The sequence below is a fragment of the Spermophilus citellus genome (assembly GCF_964194105.1).
Source record: "Spermophilus citellus genome assembly, chromosome: 3".
Taxonomy (NCBI): domain Eukaryota; kingdom Metazoa; phylum Chordata; class Mammalia; order Rodentia; family Sciuridae; genus Spermophilus; species Spermophilus citellus.
In genome coordinates, this window is record NC_138184.1 from 141,581,218 (window position 1) to 141,594,365 (window position 13,148).

General features: G+C 47.6%; 1 protein-coding gene across 3 annotated transcripts in view; it reads right to left on the reverse strand.

The window, feature by feature from the left end:
- Positions 1 to 5,826, reverse strand: part of MINDY4 (MINDY lysine 48 deubiquitinase 4) — a 119,199-nt gene extending 113,373 nt beyond the window's left edge. Inside the window, exons 1-2 of one of the 3 annotated variants that reach the window (XM_081287191.1) lie at positions 5,633 to 5,765; positions 5,009 to 5,118 (exon numbers count right to left, since the gene is read on the reverse strand). In XM_081287191.1, the coding sequence (XP_081143317.1) occupies positions 5,009 to 5,020 (12 nt within the window). In that variant the 5' untranslated portion in view covers positions 5,021 to 5,118; positions 5,633 to 5,765. Of the gene's footprint in view, positions 1 to 5,008; positions 5,119 to 5,632 lie in introns of all 3 variants that reach the window. The other 2 variants (XM_081287193.1, XM_081287192.1) reach the window with 2 other exon arrangements.
- Positions 5,827 to 13,148: the final 7,322 nt, after the last annotated feature.

Below are 13,148 nucleotides of genomic sequence, written 5' to 3' on the forward strand. Positions count from 1 at the left end.
TGCTCTCAGGAGTCAACTAGCCTTCAGTCCCATCCAGCCACTGAATCTGCATTCACTCAACAAACATTTGCCCTGAACCTACTATGTGCCAGGCTGTCCTAGAGGCAGGAGGTACAGAAGGAGGGAGAGCTCACAGTCTATGGGAAGCAGACCGTTGATGAATGGTACGCGCACCGTGGGCAGCGGCTCACCGCACCACTGTGGAAATAGAACAGGGAAGGTGAACGCAAAGACAAGGCACAGTGTTTCATTGAGCATCATTCCTGAGCTCACTCTTGTCTCCTGACTTCCCCATCTATGAATTGAAGGGAAACCCTAGTCTACTAGTCCAACTGCTGGAGGCAGAGGTGAACAAATCAAAGTCCCACCCTCATACAACTTGCATTCTATAGGGGAAAAAGACAAGTCTAATATGCTGGGGGTGGGACATATATAATATGAGTAGTGAGACAGAAAGGGCCAGGCAGTGAGTGGCATGGAGAAGGGTTGCTATTTTATAAAAGGTGATTAGGAAAGGGTTCATTGATCAGATGACAACGGAGCAGAGATGGGAGGGAAACAAGAGAGCAGGCCATGCAGACACTTGGGAGAAGAGTGTTCCAGGCAAGGAACAGCAGCTGCAAAGTCCCTGTGACAGTTGCAAGTGCCAATGCATCTAGCATCTCACAGCCAGGGAAAGTCTCAGAAGGTGAGATCAGAGAGATCACCCAGAGCCTGGAAAGCAAAGATCATCTTCGCCATCCTTCTGATGGGACATAGGAGGATTTGAAAAGAGGACCATAGGGGACTAACATATTTAAAGGAATGTTGGCTGCTAGGTTAAAAATAGAATATAAGAAGCAGGGGATTAAGCAGAAACCATTTAGGAGGCTACTGAACAGTGCCATTCCCATGAAAGGTGGGAGAGGGTTAGTCCGGGGTGTTTGCATCACTAGTGGTAAGAAGTGGCTGCATTCTCTATGCCCTTTGATAGTAAAGCCAACAGATGAGCTGATGGGCTGGACGTGAGGGGCACGAGGAAAATAAGAGTCCTTTACTATAGGGTCTGCACTAACTCTAGTGTCAGAATGCAGTTGAATTGTGCAAAACTCAATTGGTGTCCGAAAAGTTGAAGACCTGGTTGGGGGAAAAACTCACAATTTGGCGTTGGGAATGTTGTGAGTGGGAACATCACTGTACATATCAAGTGGAGATGCTAATTAGTCACCTAAGTGGAAATGCAGCACTCGAAGTTGGAAAGAATTCAAAGGATTCAGGGAGAGAGCAGCTAAACATAGGCATTTGGGAATTGTCAGCACATTGATGGTACTGGAATCATAAGACTGCATGAGATGCCTCAAGAATGAATGAAGAAGAGAAAGAAAGGGAAGGGAAGAGGGCAACAGACTGAGTCTTTGAGCCACCAGCATGCACTGCACAGGTCAGAGAAAGGAGGGGCGACCAGAAAAGACCTGAGAAGGATCCACCAGAGAAGGAGGAGGAAGAGACAGGAGAAGAAGAAGCCAAGAAGAAGGCTGAAACCAACTGTAATAAGCACAATTGTTAGATCAAGAAAGGCAAGGTGGAAAGCAGTATAAAGATTTCTTGGAAAACTGGAAATGGAACCACCATTTGACCCAGCTATCCCTCTCCTCTGTCTATACTGAAAGGACTTAAAAACAGCATACTACAGGGATACTGCCACATCAATGTTTATAGCAGCACAATTCACAGTAGCTAAACTGTGGAACCAACCTAGATGCCCTTCAATAGATGAATAGATTTTTTTAAATGTGACATATATACACAATGGAATACTACTCAGCAATAAAATAGAATAAAATCATGGCAGTTGCAGGTAAATGGATGGAGTTAGAGAAGATAATGCTAAGTGAAGTTAACCAATCCCAAAAAAAAAATGCTGAATATTTTCTTTGATATAAGGAGGCTAAATCATAGTAGGGTAGGGAGAGGGAGCATGGGAGGAATAGACAAATTCTAGATAGGGAAGAAGGATGGGAGGGGAAGGGAGGGGCCATGGGGTTAGAAATGATGGTGGAATATGATGGACATCATTATCCAAAGTACATGTATGAAGACACGAATTGGTGTGAATATACTTTGAATACAATCAGAGATATGAAAAGTTGTGCTCTATATGTGTAATAAGAATTATAATGCATTCCACTCTCACAGAAAAATAAAAAATTAATTTAAAAAAATATAAAGAAAGAAAGGCAAGGAGCCCAGTGTGGTGGTGCATACCTGTAATCCCAGTGGCTCAGGAGGCTGAGGCAGGAGAATTACAAGTTCAAAGCCAGCCTCAGCAACCCAGTGAGGCCCTGTCCCTAAATAAAATATTAAAAAGGGCTGGGGATATGACTCAGTGGTTAAGAATCCCTGGATTCAAATGCTGGTACTAAAAAAATAAAAAAAATAAAAAAAGGCAAGGGGTTTAGCGGTCAATGATGACCTTGACAGTAGTCTCCATCAGTTGGTGGGAGAAAAACTTTTGATTCAGATGAGTCTGGGAAAGTGAGGAGAAGGGTTAGAATCAAAGCATACAGTTTTTTTAGAGGTTCCATTATAAAAGGGAGAAGAAAAAGACTAGTAGCTGGGGGGACTGGGGGTTAAGGTGTGGTCCTGCAGGAGTGTGTGCATACTCAGCAGAGAAGGAATGTGTGTGGAGAAGAGCACAGTGGCAATCACTAGGGCTGTGTCCTTGAGATGCGGCAGGGAGCAGGCTCCCTCGCAGGGTTGTCCTTGCCCAGGGCCTGGAGAATCTCTTCACAGGAACAGGATGGAGTGCGTGGCTCAGGAAGGTCAGGAAGTGTGGGGGTGGGAGCCTGCGGGACATAGCTCATTTCTCATGACGGCTTCTGTTTTCTGAGAAATTAAATGGGGAAGGAGCTTGGGGTTTGAAGGAAAGAAGGTGTAAGAGAAAGAGGTCCCCGTAAGGACCAGAACCTCTGAGGAATCTCAGGGGTGAGTGGCTGTGGATTTAGAGTGATGCTATCAACATGGAGGTGTGTTTCTCCAATCCCACTCAGCTCTGCAGGTGCAGGCATGGAGTAAACCGAGTTGAATTTTACCCAGACCAGGGGAGTACAACAAAGGGAGAGAAGATCAAGGGGGTCGAGCCTATCATAGAGCAGGAAATTTTAATGACAGGTGGGTAAGGTATGGGAGGAGCGGCGGTAGGGCCGGGGGACCATGAAAGGTTGCCAAGAGCAATGGAATCAGATGCAGGAGAGGCTGGAGAAGGGGGAGGAGCTGGACATAGAACAGGTGGGATGCTTGGAACTGAAATGATGGAAAGGATGCTGGGCTGGTAAAGACACTCCTAGGGTGTGACTGTGAGAAATGGTGACAGAGGTCAGAGGGAGGCATATCTCTGCCACAGCGGGGCCACAGACCCAAGTGTCAACTCTATGGATGCTCGTGTCACCTGAAGACTGTGATGAGTCTCCCTGAGGAAAGACCACGCTTGGTGAGTTCAAGCAAGCCCACATGGCTGGAAGGTGGTGGAGGCCATGGCAGAGGAGGTCCAAGGGGCAGCCAGGACATAGGCAGCCAGGACATGGGGTGCCATGTGGCCTACTGAGGCTGGGAAGCCGGTGGAGTGTTTGAGAAGAGGAGTGATGTGGTCTGACCCACTCACCCTGGGCAAGTGTCTCGGCCTCTTGGTCTCACAGCAGTCTTGCATGGAAAAGAATGCTGTAATCCCCTTTCTTTCAGGCCTGCCTTAAAGGTTTGAGAAAACAAACAGGCATCTAGAAGGTGCCTGGCACCCTGGGAATTCTTTTGGTCATGACTGTTGGGTACCTGCCTATACAGAGCCCTGTAAGGAGCTCAGGATCTCTGCCCTGGAGCAGATGGAGCTGAGAAAAGCACAGCCCTGGGCTGCAGCTGGCTCTTGTAACTTTCTGAGTGACTGGGGCCAACACCTTACGACTCTCAGGACCTCAGTGTGTACAGATAAAACATGGAAATCAGGAATCTGGGAGGACTGGACAATCCCCAAGGTGCCATCCGGGTTGGGGGTCAGCTCTGTGGCCCCACCTAGGAGGTGATTCAGGCAGATTATTGACTATAACACGAGCACCAAAGAGAAAACACAGACCAGGATCAGTCCAGCTAGAGTCAGCTGAGGAGCGCTCAGGAAGAAATGGAATATGCGGTGGGCCTGAGTAGATCAGGGAAAAACATGGAGGGGAAGGAAGAAATGATGTCGGAGGGTAACCTGGGGTCCAGCTATAGGCACCCTTGGCTGTCAGCAAGGACTATGGGCTTCATTTGTACCCAGGAAAGGAAGGGCATGAGGAAGCCTTCTATGAGGTTTCTCTTAGTCCAAACTTAAATGATGGTTGTGGTCAACCTCCTAAGGTGTGCCACAGATAATCCAAGGGGCAGCCAGGATTTGGTGATGGAAGCTCAAAGTAGATACAATGACGCTAAATGCATTTAAATTTTTTTTCAAAATAAAGCAAATTATAAAAAGCCCACAAAATCACTTTCAAAACAGGTGGGTATCAAAGATGGGGAAGCAGGTATGAAGTTAAATTCCTATGTGTGCATTGTATCTACTCATCAGATATAATGCTTAGGATCTGCCTGTGTGTTATTGTCAACCCTCATCATGAGTCTGTGAAACATGAGTCTTAATTTTCCCATTTTAGAGATAAGTACACTGAGGCCACAAGTAATGTGCCCAGGTCACACTGCAAACTAGTAGCACGTACTTGAACCTCTTCCATCTAATCTCAAAGTCCTTTCTCTTTGCTCTATTTGACACATTGTGTGTGTGTGTGTATGTGTGTGTGTGTGTGTACGTGTGTATTTCCTTTACAGACAGGTGCCCCATAAGCACAGAACCAGCAGCATATAGCTCTCAGTCACTTCATGCAGAATCAACTATTGGATGCCTCTGACACCACCACCACCACCACACACACACACACACACACACACACACACACATACACGCATGCACAAAAAACAGACACACATCAGCATGTGCCTTCCTCACCCAAATCTCCATCTCCACTGTCAGGGTGGATTAGACTAAGGACATTCTCAACTTGTAAACACTTTGCAAACTCTCCTGGGACAAAACAGGAGGGAACTTAGACAATCCCCCTACAAAAGAAAAAAGAAAAAATGAAGACCACAGCCAGAATTCCTGCTGTGGACTTAAAGTGGCTGAAAGGTTTGACTGTCCAGAACTTTCCTCAGCCCTTGGGGCTCCTCTGTGGAAAGCTCCTACCTTGGGGGTGACTGGCCAGGGAGACGGGCAGCCAGGCTCTGGTCCGCTTCCCCATCTTTGCACAAGGAGCTGGCTCAGCCCTGGAACTACCCCCCCCCCCCCCCCGCTCCCCACCCAGCTGCTGCCCACCCACTGAGAGTGGATGCCAGGGGAGGGCAGAGGACAGGGGGACCCAGCCCTGCTTGGCTGAAGCCAGGTGACCACCACAGAAATGGCTCCTGGGAAATGTAGTTTCCCCCATCCTGGGAAAATGGCGCTCTCCTGGGGGCATCCCTGAAGCAGGCAGCAGGCCAGGAATGCTCACTCCCCAAAGGTACTGGGGGGGGGGGGCAGCTGCCCTCCAGGACTGGAGCCACCACGTGGGCTCTCGAGAGGGCGAGGTGTTACCTTTCTGTTGAGGAACTCCCTGACCAGGGAGGCGGCCACCTCCTCCACGAAGAGGGTGTCCATGCTGCCAGCTCTGCCCACCAGGCCACAATAGGCTGCAGCCCCAGGCCCCTTAGTCCGTTGGGCCCAGTATGGCCGCGTTGCCGTGGTGACGGTGGCATCAGAGCCAGCGAGAACTCCTCCTCTTCCCTGGGAGCTAGCAGGAAGGGAGGGCGGAGGAAGAGGAGGAGCCTGCTTTTAACTACTGCTGCTCTGCAGCAGGAGGACACAGGGAGAGAGCTTGGCTGCCGGGGCCAGGCCATGGGCTGCAGGCTCTCTGTGACTCTGGGCCTGTCATTGTGGCTGGCCTAGCACAAGTCATTGCTCCAACCTGTGTCTCCACCTCCCTAAACACAAAAGGGAAAGCGTGTCCGCCTGCCTGTTCCTGGAAGATTAAAGCCACCGTGAAGCACTTGGTTCACTGACCCGCCCTGGCTCTGTGACCCGGACTATGGGGCAAGGAGGCCGGGCTTTGCTTCCTGAGTGCTGCAGTTAAAGGACATGTCCCTTCAGCCCCCTTGGAGCCAGCTTTCCCACAGTGAGACCCCCCACCCCACCCCATGTATTGAGCACCAAGAGCTTTACACACGTTACCTCACCTTCAAGCCTTACAGCTTCCTGGCAAGGGGGCTACCGCCAGCCTCATTCTCAAAAACAAGACCCTGAGATTCAGAAAGGCAGATTTTGCTGGAGGCTATGCAGTTAGGGACTAGAAAAGCTGGGGTTCCCTCAAAGCCCCTGTCCGCCCAGTGCTGTTTTCCCCAAACTCAGGAGCTTGGTATAGCTTCTCAGCCGTCCCCACAGCTGCTCATCAGATGCTGTATGCTGTATGCAATTGAAGGACTGATGTAACAGTGTGGCTTCAACAGCAGGTTCATTGCTGCACAGTCCTAGGGCCTAAAATCCAACATCAACTTGTCGTCAGGGTTATTTCTTGAGGCCTATCCCCTGGGCTCCATCCTTCCCTGGTCTTTCCGTCTTCCCTCTGTACGTATCTAGGTCCTAATCATTTCTTCTTATAAAGACATCAACCACATAGGACTAGCGCGCCCCCGCCCCATAATACCCAGTTTTAACTTCACTATCTGTTTAAAGACCCTATCACCAAAAACAGTCACCTTCTGAGGGACCAGGGATCAAGACTTCAGCATCTGAATTTGGGGGACACCAGCACCTGAATTTGGGGGACACACTTCAGCTCACAACATGTATACTGTTACTTACGTGTGATTTTCTTTAAACTGACGTTACATGTTCTAAACTTTCTCTTAAAAGGAAAGTATTCCTGTCACAGGAGAGCAGGGAGTTGAAACTCTACCCTGGTTCTGGTGTTCCAGCATAAGACAATTTGAAGTCAGACACCAAAAGTCATGCAAGAGACCTTTATTATAAGTGAAAGTAAAGAGAAAGTGAGGTGAAAGTAAAGTAAGAGCAGAGTGAGGCTCAAGCAGAGAGCACTCTCAGGAGAGAGAGTGGGCCATCTCTGAGCAGAGAATGATGAAGGAGACAATGCTGTCTCCAAGTTTATTACTGTTTGATATTTACCAGGAGACCTGGGGCCACCTGCTGCACTCTTTGCCAATCAGGTGTTCAACTCCTCCTTCACATCAGGAGGTGGGGTCTTTGAACTTAGTTTGTCTTCTCCAGAACTGTCATGGTGGCCTTCCTATTTAGGGGGGCTTCATCTACAAGTCAATCCCATGTTAATGTGGTCACTGGAGTCAGTAACTGATCAAAGTTACCTTAGTGTCCCTGTGCTACTAAAGGAACCTCCCTTCCAAACAAATGAAAACACTCACAGCCATAATTTCTAGCTTCACATCAACATCAATGGACCCTGTCAAGAGTTAGTCCCATTAATCCTTTTCTTTTGACATATTTTCCCATTAGCTCCTTTGCTTCTGTTTATTTTCTACAAATTAACTACCACCCTTCGCTTTCTTAACCATTTTGAAAGTAGCTTAAAGAAGACTTTAAGAAATTTAAAGGGCATTTTGTGACATTACTGTGCATCTCACTGCTCATTGTTAGTTACTACCTAACATACCCAAGCAGTAATACCAACAAAACCTTGGGTTTGATTGTTTATTAAATCATATAAAGGAAATACAAAACCAGAAATGTATGCATGTAACTAAAATCTTCTTGTACCCACTTGAACCTCCTCCATGGAGCACAGGTACCACACTTGGGAAGCCACCAATACCACACTATGGACTCCCAAGGAAATCACTGCAACACGGCAGACAGCTTATCATCGCTGGCCTCCACTGCTTACACCGACTGGGCTCTCTGAGAAGGCTCCTCAGAGTGCTCAGAGGGTACATGTGCGTAAAGCAGGGAGGGGCAGAGCTGCAGCAAACGACACGATGCTTATCCAGGGGATCCCGTATCCCAGGTCCAAAGACACCTCATGGATGTGCAATAATAAAGAAGAGCACAGGACAGACTTAGCTCAGGTAAGAGATTACATATGGCAGACAGTCACCTTCTGAGGGATCAGGGATCAAGTCAAATATGAGATCAGTCAAAGCGAGGGAAGAGGCCCCTCCATGGAGAGCAAGGTGAAATTGGGGCAAAGAGAAAAATTCACTCATTCATACAGTCATTAATACGAATTGAACCCCTCCCTGTGCCCAGTATATGGGTGTCATGGATGTAGCCGAAGTTTTTCTGCTTTTTGTTTTGTTTTTGCAGTTCCAGGGATGGAACCCAGGGCTTCACATGTGCTAGGCAAGCGCTCTACCACTGAGCCACATCCTAGGCCAACCGTTCATTAAACACTGTAAAACTGTGCCTTCTTGGAGAGAGAGGAGTGGGGACAGACAGAGGGCGGCAGAGGGGTGGGGGGGAGAAAGACAATGAGCACAGCAAATGTTTTTAAAAAGTCAGATTTAAATAGGGGGGGGGGAAAGGCACAGAAATAGAGGAGATTTTGGTGCAGATATTCCATTTTTTTTCCAAAGTTCATCAAGTAAGATTGCTTATGTTGTACTATTTCAGCAAATATCTGACAGGAGAGGGTGTGAGCTATGCAGAGACTTGCAGGAGGAGCACTCCAGCCAGTGCAAAGGCCCTGAGATGGCATCCAGCCCAGTGGGCTTGTGAAATAGGAAGGCCAGAGGGGAGCAGAGAATGTGAGAAAACAAGAGCCCAGCCCTGCAGGCCTGTGGCCAGGAGAAATACTTTACCTTTTACTCTAACTGGGAACCCTTGGAGGGTTTTGGGCAGAGGAGAGACAAGATTTTGTCTCTTGCAGGGTCCTTCTGGTCTTACGTTGAGAGTAGATTGTAGAGGGACAATCAGGGCAGCGGGAGACTGGTACAGCAACCATCAGTGATCCAAGTTCAATGCAGCTAGACTACGAGTGTGCGAGTGTGAGTGTGTGTGTGTGTGTCTTACATTTTCCTGGCTCTGGAAGTTTCTACCATATCGGAATGGAACAAGGAAGCAAGAGAAGTGCAGGAATGTGTTCTTCTTCCAGACACACAGCTGGCTCCTTGGGGTGCAATAACTTTAAGGTGTCAAGGAAAAAAGCCAATCTTGTCAGTGTGGGAAGGCCAGAAGTTATCCTTCCAGAACTCTGGGGAGAAACTAGATGATATCATAGGTTCCATTCTTGTCCACAGATTTTCTGCAAGTCATCCTGACTGCACACCACTGTGTTCCCGTGAGCGGGAACATTCCCCCTGAGCATCGCATGGGAGCCCTGCTCTCCCGCCTGAGTGTGAGTGGTGGTTGAGACCCTCACAAAAGACTCTTTTTAAAAAACATGCTGGAGTTACAAGCAAAAAGGTCATTAAAATAAGCACCCAGTTATTATAAGTATCTGTGTGTTGGCGTCACTGCGACGAAATACCTGAAATAAACAACTTACAGGGAAGAGAGGTTTACTTTGACTCACAGCTACAGTTTCAGTCTGTAGCCACTTGGCCCTCTTGCTTTGAGCCTGTGGTAGCACAGAGCATCATGACAGGAGCACATGACAGTGGAGTCTTTCGACTTGCGGCATCTGGAAAGCAGAGTAAAAAGATGGGCCAGGGCCCCATATCCCCTTTGAGTGCACGCCCTCAATGACCTAGCTTCCTTCCCCTCAAGCCCACTCCCTAAGGTTCCACTATTTACCAATAGCACCACAGGCAAGCAACCAAGCCCTCAACACCTGGGCCAGGGGGGAGGGGGGGGACATTCAAGATCTAATCTGTAGCAATCTACAGTCATTGAAAATGAAAAACAAATGCTTTTCTAAATACCATAGACAGGGATAAACCAACAGAGCATGCAAAATAAATAAGCACTATAGTGCATGCTTGCCCAGTACCCAGGAAATACAATTTCTCCACCCCCACATTGACTCCAAACCAGATTTAGCCAAGATGGGCATTAGCCTTACTCGCTCTTGGCAGTCCTTTTCATTCACCATCTCAGAAAATCAATGAACTACATGCTGAATCTTAGCAAAGAAGTTGTGAGTGAAAAAGTGAACTCCCAAAAGATTACAGTGTTCATCAGCTTTCCATAGCTATGACACAATACCTGAGAAAATCAACTTAAAAGGAGGAAAACTTTGTTTTGGCTCCTATTTTCAGAGGTTTCAGTTCATGGTCACATTGTTTCATTGTTTGGGGACCATAGCAAGGCAGAACATTATGGAGGGGACCACAGGGTAGACCAGAGCTTCTCACTTCATGATAGCCAGGAAGGAGAGAGAGAGGGAGAGAGAGAGAGAGAGAGGAGGGGTCAGGGTCCCAACATCCCCTTCAGGGACATACCCCCAATGACCTAACTTTCTTCCATTAGGCCCAGCCTCCTAAAGGTTTCACCACAACCCAATAGAGCCAGAGGCTGGTGACTAAATCTTCAACCCAGGGGTCTTTCGGGTACATTCAAGATCTAAGATATAGCAAAACACATGTACACACAGACAGCACAACATCTTTGTGTAAACTTAAAAACGTAAACCACTGGCATCATTACTTGTAGGGAAATATAGTTTCAGTAAAGCTTTATAAATGTAAAATCACAGGAATGGAGGTGACATGACACAGGACAGCAGTAGTCAGGGGAGCCCATACAGGTGAATACAGCTGGGTATCACGAGGGCATTTGTTTCATAAGCATCTGTTCGGTCATTTCTGTTGATCCTTTGGTTAATAAATGATGGCTTTGCAGAGACCAACAATGACAGGACGCCACGATCCAAGATGTATTATGTATAATCCTATGTATGTATTATGTATTAATCCCCTAAGGTACAGAGGAAAAGGAGGGAAGAAAATGGAGGAAAATTCAGTGGACATCATATTGCAAGGACAGTTTATGTTCTCAATATCAGACAGCTTTCAGAGGAGAAAGGAGTGTGTGTGTGTGTGTGTGTGTGTGTGTGTGTGTGTGTATGTGTGTGTGACCATACACAGCCCCATAGAGCTGTGGCTTGGTCCATCTATTAGTCAGTGAGTTCCTAAGTTTGTGTGAGTCTAACCACAAGGGATCTATGAAGCCCCTGAATTCTGCCTGGTGCCCAGGCTGCATGAGGTATCTCACGGGACCTGGAAGAGGGAGGTGAGGCCTGCCACATGGCAATGGGGCAGAATTTCTAAAATGGTGTGAGGATAGAGGGGCGCCTCCTACAGGATGCTCTAGAAAAGGGACTGGCCAAATGGATCCCCTCCAACCCAAGGTTCCTTGAGGCAAGGGCAGAGCTGGGTATTTAACTGGGCCAGGGGCTTTCCAGAGAATAAAAGCATGCACGCTTGTTCCCATAACCATGCCCTCTCCAGGGTCAAGATCTAACCAGGTGCAACATATCTGTACCAGCTGGGCGGGAAAAATATTTTTAAAGTCCTTTTAGTGACTTCATCTGCAGAGTTTCCCAGTTGCCTGGCCACCAGCACCCAGAGGTCAGAACAAGTGGTTCAGCCAAGGCCACTATCTTTGTGTGTTAATCAGCTTTTTGTCACCATGACAAAAGACCTGGAAAAAAAATCAACTTAAAGAAGGAGGAAATGTTTACTTTGGCTCATTGTTTCAGAGGTTTCAGTCCATGGTCACTTGGCTCTCTTGATCCTGGTCCTGTGGTGAGGCAGAACATCATGGTGGGTATTATGATTTAGATATGAGATGTCCCCCCAAAAGCTCATGTGAGAGATAATGTAAGAGAGTTCAGAGTGAAACGATTGGGTGATGAGAGCCTCCACCTAATCAGTGCATTAATCCCCTGATAGGGATCCACTAGTGGTGATTGTAGGCAGGTAGGGTGTGGCTGGAGGAGGTGAGTCGGTGGGGGTGTGCCTTTGGGAATTTTGTCCGCGGTGAAGGAAGCTGTCTTTCTCTGCTTCCTGATTGTCACGTCCTGAGCTGCTTCCTCCTCCACACCCTTTCACTGTGGTGTTCTGTCTCACCTTGGGTCCAGAGCAAAGGAGTCAACCATCTATGGACAGAGACCTCTGAAACCATGAGTCCCAAATATACTTTTCCTCCTCTAAAATTGCTCTTGTTAGATCTTTTGGTCACAGCAGGGGGAAAAAAACTGACTAAAACAGTGGGAAAGATATGGTAGAACAGAGTTGCTCACCTCATGGTGGCCAGGAGGAGAGGGGACGTGGACGAAATATACCCTTCAAGGACTTGCCCCCAGTGATTGACAAGCTCCAAAAAGGCCCCATCTCCTAAAGTTTGCACCACCTCCCAAGAGACTCAGGCTGGGAACCAAACTCTCAGCACATAAGCCTTTGGGGTCATTCCAGATTCAAACCCTAAAACCTGGGCAACATGAAGGAACAGCTCATCCACACTTCCTCCCTAGCACATCAACCACCTTCTAGTCTCTGCTCCTGAGCAGTGTCCCTATGGCCGCCAACAGGACATTAGAGAAGGAAGGAGTCCCGGGACCTGCCAGGATCCAGCAAGATGAGATGTGACAGCCTTTCTCTCAGCAGAACACCTCCAGACACTCAAGAGGAGAGCCCAGCGTCTACCCAGGTCTGTGCACAGGAGCCACCCAGGCAGAAGTAAGGGGGACAGGGGCATCCCATGGGGCTTTGAGAATGAGTCTACTATGTCCAAGATGGATGTGTTATTCTCCTCCCCAGTGACAGTAAACTTCATGTATCAGCTTGGTGAGGCCATGACACCTATTTGGTCAAATGCTGGTCTAGACACCACTATAAAGGGAATTTTTAGATGAGATGAACATTTAAATCAGTAGACTTTGAGTGAAGTAGATTATCCTCCATAAGGGAGCTGAGGTCCTAATGGTCAAATTTGTGCATGAAGGTAAGTAATGATAATAACAGACCTCATAACCACCGAATAAAATAGGAATTCTTCAGTCCACATTTAAAGACAGAACTGTGGAAAGTTCCTCCCTACATTTGAATGTTAACTAGTAAATGTGGAAAGAATGACAAAATTGGCAATCATTAGTTGGCAATCAGAATAATCATTCATGCAAGTAAGAATTGTCAATGAATGCTAA